Consider the following 17,164-nt stretch of genomic DNA (forward strand, 5'->3'; position numbering starts at 1 on the left):
ACACGGAGGAGTACCGTGTTTCGAGTGGGAGCGTATACGCACAAAAACAGCCCTAGAGGTTTAAGAGAAGCCTCCTCTAGCAGTTTTGGAGAGAGCGACGCTTACTCTTAAAAAAGCACTACTTCGTAGCCCTGCCGTGGCCTTCTCTTTCTTTCATCTTCTAGGGTTTTCCTTTCTCTCCCTCTCCTCCTTCCTCCAGAAACAAAACATAAATATGAGGTATCTTCTTTACACGATTTTCCTCCTTTTTTTATTCTGCTTTGCCGAATTTCAAATTCATTATTATTTTATCTCTGCCATGATTTTGGACGGTTTGATTTTTGTTACTTTGCTTCATTTGTTGATAGTCCTCTTAAATACATCCTTTGTTGTATCCTGTTTATGTTTTCTAATTTATCGGATGATTTTTTTGGGGGGTTGGAGAAGTATTCATGTTCCGGGTTTATAGAAAAATATGCTGGAAACTTTTGATGGCTCCATATCCCATAGTTTAGGAAGAAATTTAATGTCTGGAATTTTTAAAAAATTTTTTCCCTTGCAGCATGATTGCTGAATGTTGAGCTATGTCATTGCTAAAGTATAATACTAATACATAATTTTAAATGTATTACGAGTATACTATCCTAGATTATTAATTTTAATTTAATAATCCAATATTCAGTTCCAGGCTGTAATATCAAAGAGAGTGAACATTTGCAAGACGTTAGTACTTTTTTTTTTTTTAGCCGTAACAATAACAGTTGTACAACCTACTCTAGCTGAAGGGAGGGGGGAGTCTAACCGACAGAACTCCATCGGAGAAAGTCACTTGAAAGTGGCAGCCACAATTAAGTGGCAAGTATATGGTGGGAGGCAAGAACCTTGAACCCTTGACCTCCCACCCCCCACCAATACTTTAGAAGTCTTGGTGCTACCAACAGTCCAATAGGCTGTTGGTACAAGACGTTAGTACTTGCTGATTTGAAATTCCTGCTTGGCCTCTAGCTCTGACAACCAAGAACCTTTCATTTTTTGTGAATGTAAATGGTTATGTCGCTACTTCTTTTGCAACATGTTGAAAATGGTTGTTCCATGATTTTAGCCATTGAAAGGATTCAACTATGCCTGATAATGTATGTCTTTGCGTTAAATGATGTTCCAGAACTATGCAGTCTCAACTCTTGCATTGTTCCAAAATCTCATTAGTTTGTACAAACACCAGTGTGGATGTAGATATATGAGTTCTGTATTCTAACGGAAGTACTTCCTTGGGATGCATGATGTGTTTCGTCTTTATGACTCGTCTTTCTGTTATGTGATTATTCTAGAAGTCACTACTGAAGCGATCTCTCTTTTGTAGCCGACATCCTGAGGTAAAATGGGCCCAACGGTTGGACAAGGTATATCTTACAGTGCTACTCCCAGATGCTAAGAATGCAAAGGTTAACCTTGATCCAGATGGGGTTTTTACATTCTCTGGAACAGCTGGGGCAGAAAACCATCTCTATGAGCTGAAACTTGAACTTCATGACAAAGTTAATGTCGAGGTAAGTGTTTTCTGCTTATGCAAAATCTGTCGGAGATTGACTGTTTAGGATCCAGCTATCATGGGATTAGAATATTGGTAGTTGGTTCTGATCTAGGATCTTGCTTCTCATTGCTGCATTCGGAAATAAACTTTACCTGGATAAGATATGCTTGAGGATCTTTTCTAGTGTCTGTGAAACTATATATTCCATCGTATGAGTATTTGATAGCGGTCTGGTTCTTGGGTATTAAGGCAATGTGATACTTGCATACTTAAATTTGGTTACAAAATTGTACTGTACAACTTTGTCGCATGTTTTGCCCAATGTAAATTACCTATTTTGCTTTTATAGGAGAGCAAAATAAATATTGGGGTGAGAAATATCTTCTGTGTTTTGGAGAAAGCAGAGAAGAATTGGTGGAAGAAGCTATTGCGTGGAGATGGAAAGGCACCTCACTATATTAAAGTAGATTGGGATAAATGGGCTGATGAAGATGATGACACAGGTATTGCCTATTTTTTATGATATCTGAGTTTGTTTATGCAAGTTTAGATGATATGAACTTCTTGAAGACATAATTGCTCTTCATGGTTTGATTAGGTCCTGGAGACTTGGATTTGGGCGGAATGGATTTCTCGGTAAGGATATATCTTTTGTGTAGGATTGTCATTTCAAAGATTTTTGCCATAGGTCCTTATGACGTTTTTGGTGATTGACATCTATTTCAGAAATTTGGTGACATGGGTGACATGGGTGACTTTGGTGGCATGGGCGGCATGGGCGGCATGGGTGGCATGGGGGGCTTGGGGGGCATGGGCGGCATGAATTTTGATGGTATGGGTGATGACGATAGCGATGACGAAGGTAATGAACACAATCTTATATATTGTTCGTGTTTAGAACAGAGTGCTAGTAACTAAGTGATTGTTTTGTTAATCAGTTCTGCCACGGTTATCGGTTCCATTTGTTAGTCTAAAAATTAATGCTCCCTCTGCTAGTCATCCTCTCTCTGTTGGTTGCTCCTTAAATGTATTTTGTAAATCAGGATGCTAATTTAATTATATTAATCAAAATACCGGTGCAAGTGAAAAGAATAAAGTATTATTTGACTAGAGGTTGCATGCTGTCCTTCATTGACCATCTACATGAGCTGATGCTTGTTCCCCCCCTCCCCCCTCTCTTCTTCCACCATCGGCCACCCATCTGGTTTCTACAAGCATAAGAAATATACACAATAAGCTGTGGAAAATTGCATGTACAATTTGCTTAATGCTTGTGTAGACAGTAAATGATAGGTGTTGAGGGAAGATCAAGCAATATTCCAGCCTGGCAATGTTCAATAAGCAAATTTATGTCATCTTAAAAGACGTATATAAATTATCAGTGTTCCTGCAAAGAAACTTTTCTGCCCTGGTTTTTTTTTTTTTGGGGTGGGGTGAGGGAATGGAGTGAAGATTAGGAATCCTGTCATGAGCTCCGTGTAGTAAAATCCATGAAGATTAGGAATCCTGTCATGAGCTGTGTAGTAAAATCTATGTGAAGCTTAGGTATGACTATAGGCATTTTGCACAGAACTATTAGATTTTCCTTAAGCCCTTCGTTTTAGATTGTTCCTGAATTTTCTTTTGACTATTTGCTACTCCATGAACAGTGTGCATTCTTTCCTTCACGTTTATATGGTTGGATGTAATAACTACACACGAATTTTCATGCATTTTCTCACCTTTACGTTTATTTAGCTGCATTGAATCATTTTTGTTTATCCATTATGATGCTTTTGAATTTTGATGAATGTGTTAATTGTAAATATTCTCTCCATTAACTTGTGCATTTTATGATGGGAGTCCTGCAATATAGTTCGATGCATCTGGCTCAATTGTTTCTTTTATGACTTGGTTTTTTCTTTTACCGCAGGGCATGAGGTCTCAAAACCCGCAGAGAAAGCTGATGACAAGACTGATGAAGCGGTGAAGTCATCAGAAGAGAAGGCTCCTGGACCAAGCTCCTGAAGGCTTTGGCAGATTTGCATGCCGCTGCAACTTTGAGTTTTGGCGAATTATATAGTTCTTGGCTACGTTGGTATTCAAAAGAAGCATGCTGTTTTAGCGGGAGTGAAGGTCCCCTTGATCTAGATTTAGTGTTGAAAACATTATTGTTTAGGCCTCTCATTTGGGAGGAGCTGTGATCGTACTTTCTAAAGATTCCGAGTGTTGTATTTCTAGCAAATTTCAATGATAACTAAAAATGCATGTAATTTTGGTTGGGATTATACAATCACTTCAATGCGAATGTCAAACTTGTGGGGGCCTGTGGCAACATTTAAGGTGTGACGGGGTCAAAAGGTTTCGTATGATTACTGACGAGTTACCAGGGAGGGACTCCTCTCCTTGGACTGTTGGTGATGGTGAAGGTTCAAACCTTACCAGCAGCAAGGAAAAAAATCTAAGGGTTGTGCTATAGTATTCCTTTAGTTTAGTTGGATCTGTATACGTACTAACTTCTATCATAGCTTTTTTAGGCTCTCCTTCCTCCTAGATTAGAATAGAGTAGGTTATACAAATGTATCGTTGCTGATAAAAAAAGATTATTGACGAGTTGGGATAAAACTTTTTTTGCAAATAATTATTTGGTCACGCCGTAAAAATGCTTTTCAATCAATCTTCTTCTTATTTTTTCAATCATCTATCTATATATTATTTGGCATGCATTACATCATAAATAGTGGTCGTATAACAATTATTTCAACTAATTCTCTAAAATAATTTTCTATCCAAACGCATCCTCTAGAATTTAGTAAGACTTTTCATCACAATAATAATTTTATTATTGTTTGGGTTGCAAAATTTTCGTGGCAATGAAATTTTGAAGGATACTCAAAATTGTTGCCAGTCTCAGGAGCTAATTAATTTGCAGCAATATAGCTGCCCTTCTCATCCATTACAGATTAAGAGAACTGTTGCTTTCTTTCGATTGATGATTTGAGGCCATGGGAGGTACCCCAGATTTGCCGTAATGACTCACAGACGAAAAGGATTGTTGGTTATTATTATTATTATTTTTTTAAAACCTAAAATCCCATTTGAGGGAAAATAAATGGAGGGCGGTTTCTACTTTCTAATTACTGTGAATTACTAGTACTACTAGGAGCAGGAGCAATGCAATTGGGGACCATACGACATCGTAGCAGGATCTCGGTCCTAAAACCCTTGCTGAACCTAATTTAGCGGCTGCCAAAATACGTTAAACAGACAAAAAACAATGGAAGGGGAAGGCAGTCACGAAGACGTGGAGATGGAGGTCGAACAGGAAAGAGAGCCATCATCATCATCATTATCATCATCGTCAGCGGCAATGAAGCGCTTCGGCCTCAAAAACTCTATTCAGACTAACTTCGGAGACGACTACGTCTTTCAAATCGTTGCCCGGTATGTCCAATTCCATCTTTTCATTTTTTTTTAAATTTTTTTGTCTAAATGTAAGAAATTTTATTGGACTCGGTTGGTTTTTGTAACCTCTGATTTTTTATTTTCCTTAGAAAAGATAATAAATGTAGCTGTCAGAAATAATTGAACCGATGAATTTTGGTGTAGAGAGGATTGGACGTCAATGGCGGTGTCGCTTTCGTCAAACGCTGTAAAATTGTACTCGCCGTTGACCGGGCAGTACCTTGGGGAATGCAGAGGCCACTCCGCAACTGTAAATCACATTTCCTTCAATGTTCCGTCGTCTCCGCATATATTGTGCTCTTCCTCCTCTGACGCCACTATCAGATTTTGGGACACTAGGACTTTTCATCAGGCCAGTCTCTCTCTCTGCGCTCTATCATATATGTTTTTCGTCCTTGTGTCTGTGCTCTGGTATTTAGATGTTTTTCTGCATTTGTCGTTTATGTTCTTCACTTCTAGTATATATTTTTAGAGATGATAAAATATGTAGTCCTAATAGTGGTCATTATATTTCTTCAATAATACATGCGGAATGCAGGTATCTTTTATAAATGCGGGCCCGTCAGAAGAAGTTTTCAGTTTCTCTTTTGGTGGACCTGCTGACAATCTTCTTGCTGCTGGTTGCAAGTCTCAGGTAGAGTATCACCTCTGCATCGCCAGAATATTTTCTTACCTGCATCAATTTCTTTTTTCTTTTTTCTTTTTTTCAGTTTGGAAGTTGATATTTCTATTACTAGTGACTTTGATGCGAACATCTTACACATTGGAATTTTACCCAGAGAGATATCTAAATATTTGATTTCTCCGAAATTCTTTAAGAATCTTGTTTTGATGTTAATTTTAGCATCACGTGCCTGTGAAAATTAATCAGATGTTACTATCAACACAGTCTTCTCTCTGCTAAACTCCCATCCATATATGGTTTGTATGCTTGCTTTTTTCATGATCAGTTGATTGTCTTACTACAGGTTGTGTTCTGGGATTGGAGGACCATGAAAAAGGCTGCATGCTTGGAGGAATCCCATATGGAGGATGTCACTCAGGTACCTTCTGATACGTGACATGAATGCATTCCAATAGTCTGTCAGCTGCAAAATCATGTTGAGTCGTACATCCTACATGCACATATCTTATCCAGCCCCGATGAAAAATACACAGAAATATGAATAGGTTCTAGTTTTTGACCAGCTATGTAGACCACTTTTTTTCTCATTATACTTGCAAATTGTATTCTTTTTTCAAGATGCATTTTGTACGTGGTCGGTTCCACCTTCACTTCTAGCTGATTTTTTTTTATCCACAAATGAATATGCACCTTTATAAAATTTTTTAATAGATGAGATGACTTTTCTAAAGGTACCTAACTTGTGATTGTTATCAGGTGCACTTTGTTCCTGGTCACCAGAACAAGCTTCTTTCTGCTTCGGTTGATGGACTAATGTGTCTGTTTGACACCAGCGGAGATATCAACGAAGATGACCATTTGGAGTCAGTAAGTAGGATATATCCTATACTATCTTCCTTTCCAACATTCTGTTCCTTTGCCTGCTAATGTGCATTGGAAATGGAATAGCAGCCACTTTAATATGTGGACTGCTGGTAATATACTTGTATGCACTATTGATTGTTATTCTAAAGTTTAAGATGGCAACCTGTTCTCTTTCTTTCTCTTTCAACTCTATTCTTCTTTATTTTAGTTTATTATGTCATTTTTTTATAAAAAAAAAATTCGGAATTTTCCTCCTCACTAAGATTTTGAGATTTCTTATCTTCCATTGATCTTGAACATAATGCAATGGCTCTTACGAGTAGGTACTTAATGTGGGAACCTCGATTGGAAAGGTTGGGTTTTGTGGAGATTCTAACCAGAAAATTTGGTGTTTGACGCACATTGAAACTTTGAGGTATGCACTCATTAGACTTTAGGCACAAACTACTGTATGGCCATTGGAAGTCTCTTCAAAATCCCTTTTTTGGAGTGCAATTTAGCACTCATTTGTTGGTATGCACATGTGTGTTCCTTATACTTACTGGTAATTCATGTAATGTCTATGCTTGTTCTCTAACTTTGTTTCCTCTGTAGCGTTTGGGACTGGAAGGAATCAATCATGGAAGTCAATTTTGAGGATGCTCGTTCTTTGACTTCTGACAGATGGACACTTGGTCATGTATGTATGTGAGTTATATGTTACTAAGTTTTAATTGTCGAAGAATGATTGCTTTCCTGTCATCCGTTCATTATTGTAATGAAGAAAGATTGTTATTTATTTCAAAACAAAGAGGTCTCCGATGTACTAGTTTATGCAAATACGGTCAACCTACATGGATTTTGGCATGGGGACGTATCACATACTTACTAGTTGAGATGACTGTGAGTTTTCAAAGTGTTGCACTTGCTTCCTCCTGCCGATTTGCCCTCTCTCAAAGTAAAACTGCTCTTAGGGTTACCATTTTGTTAATGGCAGGTTGATTACTTTGTTGATTGCTACTACTCAATGGATGAGAATCGTCTCTGGGTGATTGGTGGTACAAATTCTGGCACGTTAGGCTATTTCCCATTGTATTGCAAAAGCAGTCAAGGAGGGGCGTCCACAATTGGGTCAGCGGAAGCTGTTCTTCTTGGAGGCCATGCAGGTACTGTTAGGAGCATATTGCCTATGTCCCGCTTGTCAGGAAGAATCACCCAAAGCCAAGGCATCTTTGGATGGACAGGTGGTGAGGATGGCCGTTTGTGTTGTTGGTTGTCTGACGAAGCATTTGATAGCAATCGCTCATTTATATCCAGTGCGCTGGTTGCCAAGGTACAAAAGAATAGCAGGAAAAGCCGGCACAGTCCATATTAGGATTTTGTTACCTCAAATGTCGTGTTGTATTTTACGCTTTCCCTTTTGTAAGTGTTTTTTTTGTGTTTGGTCTTTTTCTTTTTGTAGTTCTAATTGTTCCTTTTGCGTAGTGTTACCATTGGAGGAGCTGGTTGGTTGGGTATATTAAATATTCATTTAATAATTTGAACACAGAAAAAAACTTTAATAATCGTGTCTAATGCGATAGGGCTGGCAAATGATAAAAATAGGGCCTCACTTGCACACAGTGGTATCAATTCATATATAAGCTATATTTTACACATAGTGATGTACATATATTTTAAAAGCAAGAATGGTCATAATCCTAACAGAAGAGTATAGAGAAAGGTGGGAAGGGTAAAAGAAAAAAAAAAGTTGAGTAGTTATGAAATATGTGGGCCCATGGTAAACAAAATAAAAAGCTGGTCTGGATTCCACTTGAATTATTATCCAAACATGATGTAAAACTTGGGCTGGCCCGTGGCCCATAAAATAAATGGGCTGAGGACGAACTCAATACTTGGAACAAAATATAAAATCCAGCAACCGCCACGATCTTTTTTATCAATATTCTCCTGGCAGCTCTCTTTACATGCGTAATTTTTCTGCTCTGTGAACCAGAGTTACAGCTTACAAGCACATCTCATAAATAACAATTAATGCATGCGAACAAAATCTTACATGAATCAAATCAGAACGCGACCTCTACATAGCTTCTTCCTCCACATTTATTCTTTCCACGGACGGTTGTTAAATCAACCAAGTGACGCATTGTAGGTCGGCCATGAGGGCAATTCCAAGGAGACTTCAAGCCCGCCAAATGTTCAAGTATCTGAAGCAAATTGGTCGAATACCACAGAGACGTAAATTGTACAAAAGTAACAAGGTCATCTCTTACTACCTGAATTTTCATGGTGACAAATGTAATTTTCATCTCAGGAAATGAAAACACAGACTGCCCTACATACCTTCTGCATTTCATTTCTCCCAAGGGGATCTCCAACCATAACAGATGACCTACAAGCACGTGATGCAAGCATCGCACGAACTCTAGGAGGGCAAACTGAATCAGCAGTATCTGATCTATAACTGCCAATGATAGAGCATTCCCCCTGGCTATCAGCAAGAATTGACAGCAGATCCTTGACATCTACAAAAGGGGAAAAATGGTGTAGAAAAGCAAAATCAGAACTTGGAACTTTATATGCCTCCCACAAGGTTCGTAGCATCTGTCACTGAGTTGAATCGGTTGCCTCATTCCCTACCACATCATGCCTGCTAGGAATCTTTGTCAAAAGTGTTTTGCAAAAAATTAGTTGAAAAGGCATGCAAAAATATAAAATTAAGTACCTGCAACGCCAAAAATAATGTTTTTACTGAATGGAACTGCTTTGATTTTAAAGCGCTGTCCAGGAGGAGCATGCACATCCTCTTCCAATGAGAAACCATTTCTCCTGTACGTAAAATATACCAGAATGCTAAGAAAAGTTGGACAAAACAAATTCACTGAAAATTATTAACAAAATCAAGCAGGGACGAGAGAAACAACACAAAATGATGATTATCAAGACGAGACTGTGATAATTAACTAAGCATAACATTACAAAAAAGACAACAGAAGATTCTTTCCCACCTTTTGCAATTGTTGATTGCTGTCCCTTGTTTTTTTTTTTGGGGAGGGGGGGTGTGGGGAGAGAGAGTCAAAACATACAGATAAAAAAAAATAACATAATGCAGAAAAATACATAGAAAAGCACGAACAGAGAATTACTTTAAATGTTGGCAAAATACAATTTTGGCACAGATTTGTGCTTGTTGAATTATTTCTTTTTCAAAAAAACTGTAAAACATGCTTAAGTTATAGAAAAAATCCTGCTGCAGACTGCAGATTGTTCCCATATATAGCCAGTGAACTAGCCAGTGAACAATTAAAAAGAAAAATACATTCAGAAAAGGAAAAGGTACCTGATTATATCCATATGCATTGAAGTGACTATTTCTTCTTCAGGGGATAACTCCAATCTCAATGGCCTATACAAAGACCAAACTTAAATCAGGAAGAGACACGTCCTGTATACACACTGGTGGAACTAGAGGTTAAGGTTTGAAGGGGGGCAAGAATAGTAAAGATGTGCATTTAAGAAGGTACCCTTGGCAAAATCTAATTTCTACTAGGATATAAGTGAAATCTTTTATGAAATTAGGAGGGGGGCGTGCACCCCATTAGATCTGATGGTGTTTATACAGCTAGACCAAGGCCAAATTGCTATATCAGCCAACTAAAAGCAAGTTGCAACGGATATTTCAGGCATTATCTTAAGATACAAAGGCTACATATTTCACAAAAATTAACATGGGAGTAACTTTATTTTGCATTTTTCCCCTCATAATAATTACAAGTTCCAACTTCAAAACCAACTGAAACTGTTACACTGCATATATTCACAAATGACTAACTCCAATTAATTGAGGTTGTTATATAAGCTGAAAGCTTGAAAATGGCAATTTTCATGGTTATCTTTTAACTCTTACTCCTTACTAGGCCTTTCAAGACTTGTTCAATTTCCGAACTATTCAAGCAAAGAGGAGCCATCCAACAATGATGAAAAGAAATGCTCAACTTTGCTCTGCATGATTGCTTGTTTACCCAAATGTACATTGAAAAGAAGCATTGTGTTTCGGTGCAATTTCACATCTACTTCTGTCTACTTGCTCTAAAGGAAAGTCATCATGGTAGAAACTCCAAAAATGGTCTTAGAAGGAGAATATATTAGTTTTCCCATAGTAAGGTAGTTCGAGACATGCTGATTGTGATGTTCTATGCGATCACAAATTCCAGACATGTACAGTAGTGATGATATCCAATGCCAGTCATTCTCTATCCCAATTAACAAAAGAATAATAGCAGACTCATTACTGGAGTAAAGGTTGCTGGTTTAGGACTGTTGACTGTGACAGCCGCTCATAATTGTATTTCTCATCTGCAGCATGCTGAGAAAGATGACAATGAACTTTTAGTGATACAAGTAACTGCAAGCTTAGAAGTATGGAGGAAGGTTTTATTCACAGGAAGCATTTATATACAATTATATTTCATGGAGAGGCAGAACCTACCTGATCCACTATGAAAAGATCATGATCTAACTTTGCAATGATAAATCCAAGATTAAATTGCCCAATAACCTGTGTGAAAGAAAAGAGATAAGCTAAGTAAATTAAAATTTGACTGGAGAATGTAAACATGATACATGAATTTACAGGTATCCATGAGCGAGAGGCAATAACCTTCATCCGTTCAAAGTCTTCCTTCTTGAATAGCCTTTCCAACTCACTTGTAGCAGCAGCTAAGGCTCTTGATTTACCTTCATCATTTGTCATCTGGGAGAGCTCTAAAGTTGCTGCAGTGTAGGACCTGTAAGCTACCAACAAAGACTAAATGAGTTACAAGAAGGAATATTTTTAAACCACAAAGGAAAATTAGACGACTTGGATACCCTTTAATCTTCATCTTTCGAGAGGTATGATTCAGGATATGCAATCTTGCAAGCCTCTGCTGCCTCCTCGTTGTCAGTTCTTTAAAACTAAATTGCAATGTAGATCCAACATTCAGACTAGAAATTGGAGAATCTGAAGATGGATCAGAAGACTCCAATCTTATGGTCTCATCCAGTAGGTCCTCAGACATATTTTCTAAATTGTTGCTTGTAGGAATAGGCAACACTGTCTCTTCCAATTTAAGTTGCTGAAACCCAAACAGTTTCACATTCAAAGATATTCTCAAAAATTGACCAAAATACTTTTGACAATGCTTCTTAAACAATGGCTGCAGTGATTAAAGAGGATTAGACATAAAATATCTAGAAAATCAAATCTTACATGCAGAAAAATGTTTACATTTTTAAACATGTTTCAAAGTTGAAAATGGAAAACCCAAATTCTTTGCAGGAATCATTACTGAAAATTACCTGTGTTGATTCTCGATTTTCCATATCTTTATCATCAGGAAATGCTGTGCCTCTCTCATGGCAAACTTGGTTAACTCTTACACATTCAGATGGTTCAGGCCCATTATTACTAAATTCATCTGAATCATCAATTATCATGCTGTTCACCGGCAAATTAGGGTGTGTATTGTGCTTACCAAATCTGAGTTCCTTTGATTGACAGGAAGTTAGGCTGCTTCTAAGGAGAGGGACTTCTGAGAGTGCATTGCTGATACTCTCATGCTTTCTTTTAGTTATATTTACAAACTTCTTCAGCGATGACTGAAAAATAGTTGAACGGCACTGCAAACGTGAATTATCATCACATGATTCCTCTGGTGGGATTGAACTAAGAGGCAAAGGTTTCTTTTCTGTACTACTACTAGGATCCTTACATTTGTTGTAGGAACATCTAGACAAGGTATCTTCCTTCTTAGTGCTATGGACTCTCAGAAGAAAGTCTCGTCCTGCTGAATGGTTGAGATTGCCATCCTTCACCTCCACAATAGAAATATCATTCAAGTCCTTTTTATCTGCTATACATAGAGTATCACCATCCAGAAGTTGCTTTTTGTCACATGCTTCAGCTTTATCACAGTCATCATGAGATGATTGCCTTCTCTGCAGCTGTGAGTTCTCTTGTTTAAAATGAAACTTGGAAGTAGATTTCTTCTTGCTCTGCTCATCAAGTTCATGCACTAAATAACTTGCAGAATCTGGTGAGTAAATCTTTTCCAGTGCTTCTCTTAAGGTGCGCAAAATGGATACTTCATCAGAAAAAAATATTTTTCTTTTGTCAGGAGTAACATTTACATCATACGATCTAGCGGGAACTGTGAAATTCATTATTGCAATTGGAAACTGTCGGGAGTTTGCACCTCTATACAATTCATTCACAAGTTTACTTACTTTCGGCATATCAACAGGTCGGCCATTTACAAAGAAGAACTGTCGATCTCCTAAATTGCGTCCGCTTCCATATCCAGGCTTTGAAAGAAAACCATCAACTGTGCAACCATCTGATATACTCACTTCAACAGGCTCCAAGCAGGTAAAGGTGTTCATACCAAGTACTGTTATGATGTTATCTCTAAGGGATCCACTTCCTTGTGTTCTAAGTACCACAGACTTTGCATTTTTTCCAGCTGTATTTGTGCATACTAGTCTAACTCCCTTAGCAATAAGAGCATAGGCCTGCAAACCATAACAGCAACGCTATGAAGGCCAAGTAACACAAATGCTACGCAAATACAGTTGATATAAGATGTAATCACCTAGACTACTTTTTCAGCAATTTTGCAATCAATTTTCCAGAATCAAAACAACTCACAACTCAAGTAATGGAAGTTGTTGTAACACCAGTATACATCAGCAAGAAACCAAAAGTGATGCTTAAACTAATCTTATCGAGTCTCAACTGAACTCTACAGTCCAGTATTGAGATCAAGATAAAACGAGCAAAATGATAATGATGCAAGAAAACTCATCTATATTCTTATACGAATTTCACCCTCATACTTTAAGGGGAACAACGCAAGCAATCTTGTCACTCTAATAAAAAAAATGACAAATGAGAGGAAATTTGAACAGAATGGACCCTGGGCATCTCAGTATAATCATTGGAAATAAGTTAACTCTTCAACAACGAAACGCAAAGCAATAATGAATTCTCCAGTAGTATTAACACATAAACAGGGTAGGGCTCACATTCAACAAAGTGATAAGCTTCCCATATTCCTTGCGTATATTGCGGTGAAACTCTTTGCTCCTCACTGGCAAACTAGAAAACAACTTCTTCACGGTGACAGTGGTGCCAATCTGTCGTGCTGTTTTCCTTTCAGTGACAAGAAGCCCGGAGTGGTTGAAAGTCAAGTGTGTCGCAACTGCTTCGTTCTGGGTCCTTGTCTCAACAGTTAACTCCCCCAGAGCACACAGGGAGCTCAACGCCTCGCCTCTGAATCCAAATGTTGCCAATGACTGAAGATCCGGAAAATCTGATATCTTTGACGTATGATGCTTCAGTGCAAGAACCTGCACCAGCAGCAGAGAAGAATGCGAATTTGCTACTGACAGTGGGTAATTCAAAAGTTGTACTTATCGGAAAAACCACAACAAATATTTTTTAGAGGGGGAAAAAAAACCAACAACAAAGCGAGAGGGGATGATGGAGGACGAAGGACCTTAAAGTTGTGAGGAGAAATGCCGCAACCGTTGTCGATAACCTGGAAGGATTCTTCTCCGTAATCTTTAAGAGCGATCTCGATGCTGGTGGCGCCGGCATCCAAGCTGTTTTCAACGAGCTCCTTGACGGCGGAGGAAAGGTCTAAAATCACTTGTCCAGAGCAGATTCGGTGAACAACGCCCTTATTTATAGGGCGGATGGTAGCAGAATCCTTGTCCAACATCATCGAAGGCCCACCTTTTGTTGCCATTGAATTTAATCCTCCGGTTCCATGGGATACTCGCAATAAAAGCTTAATCTAGAAAGTGGAAAGCAGAGACCCACTGATGATGATAAACAAGAAGAAGATTACGGTGAAAATCCCGAAACGTGATTGAAAGAATTATAAACCCTAAGTCCCAAGCCCCACCCACACCCAAGTAGCCACGGATAGCATATTAAAGCCTTTGCCGCCAAAACTCTGTTTAACCGAGAGTTGCGCCAAATCAACAAACAATGGTCGCGCGAGCGAGGGATCGCAGGTGTCGTGGTGTAGTTGGTTATCACGTCAGTCTAACACACTGAAGGTCTCCGGTTCGAGTCCGGGCGACGCCATGCCTTGATTCTTTTTTTGTGGTCCTCTCCCTCCCTATTTAACGCCTTTATGCTCCTCCGCACCTCGCACAAGCCTCAGTAACATAGTAGGAGTACGAGTAACAGGACGACGCCTTAAAAAGCAGCTCGGCTTTCATCCGCCTTTTCTGATTTTCACTAATGACGGCATGTCATTGGCCGATAATGCAACAAAATTTACTAAGAAGGAGTGAGATACCTAATGCAAGATGTGTTACAAATTAATCTTGCATTATAGGAACCCAATTACTTGAAAACACGGAGTGCTTTGTACAAAAATTTTGAACCATGTGAGGTTCTTCAAATTCTGATCCTTTTTGCCGAAGCAATTTCCTAGGATTTCAACTTCTTGTGATTTTTTTCAACTTAAAAAATCCAAAGAAAAAAATTTTTTTTTTTTTTTTTTTTTGACTCTTTTAAGGTCTCGAGCATAGGAGGAATAGCCTTGTCAAATGGTGCTCGCGTCTGCTCCAGTATCCAAATTTCAGGAGGTGATGATGACACCGGTCCTCAGCAATCCATGATCGCTTCTCCTTCTTGCCTATACACTCTTACCATGTTTCGTTTAGCGTGGATGGATGACGGTAGAAATATGTTATGAATTACATATTTCCAGCTGGTAAATCCAGCGTGAATGGATGGATGACAGCAGAAATTAGTAGTATAAATAAACTCAAGCCTCGGTAACCATAGCTAACCATTGTATCAAGTTAGAAAAAGAGAGTAATGTCTTGTATTTCACAATCCATCATCTGCTTCTTCAATATTGGGTGCTTCAAGGAAAATCAGAAGGAACTTGCACATCAACCAAGAAACTCATATTATCCAACTGTTTAAAGAAGAATAGAAGAAAGTAAAAAAGTGAAGAATAACATCTGCCGAAAGTTTCCGGCCTTCACAAAACCTTCTATCTAACTAAAGCAGCAGCCCAGAAACACAGAGCTCAGACCTCATCTCACGAGTGATAGCCATTATGTCTTTCTGATGGATATTGTCCAAATGAGATCGGTATCAGAATGCACAGTCACAATCTGTCCTTTTCCAATATTTGATGTACTGATCAAGCCACCAAACTCCATCTCCGTATTGTCTAAACAAGAAAAGTTCCTCGAACGTCATTCAGGCTTGAAAGTCATTTATGGAACGTTAGTACAATCAGTGGTGAACGAGCATGAACCAGCAATTCCGTAAGCCACAAATAGATAAGTACATCCAATGAATCAAAAGGAATAACACAATCTTGCCTCTTTAGAGTTTCATAAAGCATCATATATAGGCCCAACATATGCACTTGTGCACAACGAAATAACGTAGGTGTGCACATGATACCATAAAACCTACTTAGATCCCACTGAAGGCCTGTTGTTGTTGTGTTTGTTGATGGCATACCCATAGGCACTAGTCCACAATGTGGGCCCAGAATAGAGGGCTTGATGTGGATCTCGTGATGATGACTTCTGGGAAGAAGTTGGATAAGGCAGTCATCATTCAAAAGAATTATTCGTTTGGTTGAGAAGGAAAACTTTATGATAGGAAGCCTTTGACCCTTCCGTAGGCAGTTTCTCATAGCATGACACGTGTATTTGTAAAATGAGGAGCTCACAGATCGTAAGGATGAAAAAATTCATTTTGTGAAATGTAAGGAATGAAAAAATCATTTTATAAAATTTGAGAGAAGAAAAAATTTATTTTATAAAAATATGGAGGACTATAGATTAGATTATGTAAAATATAATTTAACAAATTTACCCTTAAAAAATGATCATGCGTCTTGCACGTGATGGATTCCGGCCAAAAAATGATCGAAAACCTAGTTAGGGACTAAATTTGATCAATGTGAATATGTAAGGGATATAAAATTACACTTTTAAAAGTGAGGAACAAAAAAAATCATTTTACAAAATATGAGGGACGTTTTGGACAATTTTTCCTTTCCAATTTTGTGTAAATGATGCTATAGCATATAGTAGATGGTGAAAGATCCCACTATTCACAAAGGAGCTGGTATAAAAGTCAAAAGGAATAGTGGCCAAATTTATAAACCGATTATTATCGATTTATTTGAGTTTGGGTTAATGAAAAATTAGAGACACGTGACAGCTGTATAAATAAAAAACAGAAGGAACAGAGACTACTTTAAGAACAGAGAATTTGTTAGCGCAACAACAGCTTCTGCCGTGTCCTTTTTACGTAAGAGAAGGCTGAAACATTAATTATTATTGATAATCAGACTAAGAGGTTTCAAAGATAACGAAATATTGAGACGCCACGAAGAATGCATACATTCATACGATGAACCATGCGTATAATTTAAAGAAAATACTCCTACCCACATCATTTTAGGCTTTAAAACTAATCCTTTTCAACCGACCTATTTTGATGATTCATTGCAACATATCAGCTTTGGACAATCAGTTAAAGACCCGTGCTATAAACATCCGTTTGAATAATGCTTTATTTAATACAGTATTCATTTAAGATTTAGTGGATCCAATGTTTAAGAATGGGACGGGACTATGGAGGCTATTATAACATAGCAAAACCAAAAGGACATGCATGTACTTGGGGGAAAAAAAAAAAGAAGAATTAA

At 38.1% G+C, this 17,164-nt stretch overlaps 4 protein-coding genes and 1 non-coding gene across 11 annotated transcripts; 3 read left to right on the plus strand and 2 right to left on the minus strand.

Moving 5' to 3' along the window:
* Nucleotides 1-21: 21 nt before the first annotated feature.
* On the plus strand, nt 22-3,797 carry LOC113734842 (uncharacterized protein OsI_027940-like). The gene is made up of 6 exons (XM_027261585.2): nt 22-219; nt 1,340-1,526; nt 1,860-2,013; nt 2,109-2,146; nt 2,237-2,372; nt 3,423-3,797. Exons 1-6 carry the CDS (start codon nt 215-217, stop codon nt 3,515-3,517), a joined length of 615 nt encoding a protein of 204 aa, XP_027117386.2. The 5' UTR covers nt 22-214; the 3' UTR covers nt 3,518-3,797.
* A 741-nt stretch (nt 3,798-4,538) lies between these two features.
* On the plus strand, nt 4,539-7,890 carry LOC113734827 (WD repeat-containing protein GTS1-like). Of its 4 annotated transcripts, none has more exons than XM_072067167.1 (9): nt 4,542-4,933; nt 5,099-5,306; nt 5,493-5,588; nt 5,923-5,997; nt 6,336-6,446; nt 6,767-6,858; nt 7,038-7,130; nt 7,235-7,325; nt 7,420-7,890. In XM_072067167.1, the coding sequence occupies exons 1-9, from the start codon at nt 4,767-4,769 to the stop codon at nt 7,795-7,797; spliced, it is 1,311 nt and encodes a 436-aa protein (XP_071923268.1). In that variant the 5' UTR covers nt 4,542-4,766; the 3' UTR covers nt 7,798-7,890. The 4 variants fall into 4 exon arrangements, with proteins under 4 accessions (XP_071923270.1, XP_071923268.1, XP_027117369.1 ...); XM_072067176.1 differs by having other exon boundaries at nt 4,795-4,933; nt 5,044-5,306; XM_072067169.1 differs by lacking the exon at nt 5,493-5,588 and having other exon boundaries at nt 4,539-4,933.
* A 313-nt stretch (nt 7,891-8,203) lies between these two features.
* On the minus strand, nt 8,204-14,732 carry LOC113734820 (DNA mismatch repair protein PMS1). Of its 4 annotated transcripts, XM_072067154.1 has the most exons (12): nt 13,961-14,726; nt 13,488-13,811; nt 11,763-12,974; nt 11,292-11,539; nt 11,083-11,209; nt 10,912-10,980; nt 10,715-10,788; nt 9,763-9,828; nt 9,148-9,251; nt 8,766-8,947; nt 8,479-8,629; nt 8,204-8,407 (listed from the first exon to the last, which is right to left on the minus strand). In XM_072067154.1, exons 1-11 carry the CDS (start codon nt 14,210-14,212, stop codon nt 8,489-8,491), a joined length of 2,799 nt encoding a protein of 932 aa, XP_071923255.1. In that variant the 5' UTR covers nt 14,213-14,726; the 3' UTR covers nt 8,204-8,407; nt 8,479-8,488. The 4 variants fall into 4 exon arrangements, with proteins under 4 accessions (XP_071923255.1, XP_027117359.1, XP_071923258.1 ...); XM_027261558.2 differs by having other exon boundaries at nt 8,204-8,629; XM_072067157.1 differs by lacking the exons at nt 8,204-8,407; nt 8,479-8,629 and having other exon boundaries at nt 8,767-9,072; nt 13,961-14,729.
* On the plus strand, nt 14,483-14,556 carry TRNAV-AAC (transfer RNA valine (anticodon AAC)). Its single transcript has one exon. It is a non-coding gene; the product is annotated as a tRNA-Val (tRNA).
* Nucleotides 14,733-15,376: 644 nt separating the features above from the next.
* On the minus strand, nt 15,377-16,188 carry LOC140021679 (thiamine pyrophosphokinase 2-like). The gene is made up of 2 exons (XM_072072971.1): nt 15,916-16,188; nt 15,377-15,664 (listed from the first exon to the last, which is right to left on the minus strand). The coding sequence occupies exons 1-2, from the start codon at nt 16,139-16,141 to the stop codon at nt 15,546-15,548; spliced, it is 345 nt and encodes a 114-aa protein (XP_071929072.1). The 5' UTR covers nt 16,142-16,188; the 3' UTR covers nt 15,377-15,545.
* Between the last annotated feature and the right edge of the window lie 976 nt (nt 16,189-17,164).

This window comes from Coffea arabica, chromosome 1e (assembly GCF_036785885.1).
Source record: "Coffea arabica cultivar ET-39 chromosome 1e, Coffea Arabica ET-39 HiFi, whole genome shotgun sequence".
NCBI classification, from domain to species: Eukaryota; Viridiplantae; Streptophyta; class Magnoliopsida; order Gentianales; family Rubiaceae; genus Coffea; species Coffea arabica.

Excerpts from the sequence above, each read along its gene's own strand:
- LOC113734842 (XM_027261585.2), top strand. Across the intron at positions 1,527-1,859 it reads ATGACAAAGTTAATGTCGAG|GAGAGCAAAATAAATATTGG; the intron begins GTAAGTGTTTTC and ends TTGCTTTTATAG. Across the intron at positions 2,373-3,422 it reads TGACGATAGCGATGACGAAG|GGCATGAGGTCTCAAAACCC; the intron begins GTAATGAACACA and ends CTTTTACCGCAG.
- LOC113734827 (XM_072067167.1), top strand. The coding sequence starts at position 4,767 with ATGGAAGGGGAAGGCAGTCACGAAGACGTGGAGATGGAGGTCGAACAG. Across the intron at positions 4,934-5,098 it reads GTCTTTCAAATCGTTGCCCG|AGAGGATTGGACGTCAATGG; the intron begins GTATGTCCAATT and ends ATTTTGGTGTAG. Across the intron at positions 5,589-5,922 it reads CTGCTGGTTGCAAGTCTCAG|GTTGTGTTCTGGGATTGGAG; the intron begins GTAGAGTATCAC and ends GTCTTACTACAG.
- LOC113734820 (XM_072067154.1), bottom strand. The coding sequence starts at position 14,212 with ATGGCAACAAAAGGTGGGCCTTCGATGATGTTGGACAAGGATTCTGCT. Across the intron at positions 10,789-10,911 it reads ATCTTTTCATAGTGGATCAG|CATGCTGCAGATGAGAAATA; the intron begins GTAGGTTCTGCC and ends CATCTTTCTCAG. Across the intron at positions 8,630-8,765 it reads GGAGAAATGAAATGCAGAAG|ATACTTGAACATTTGGCGGG; the intron begins GTATGTAGGGCA and ends AATTTGCTTCAG.
- LOC140021679 (XM_072072971.1), bottom strand. The coding sequence starts at position 16,141 with ATGAGAAACTGCCTACGGAAGGGTCAAAGGCTTCCTATCATAAAGTTT. Across the intron at positions 15,665-15,915 it reads AGGCCTTCAGTGGGATCTAA|ACAATACGGAGATGGAGTTT; the intron begins GTAGGTTTTATG and ends TTTCTTGTTTAG.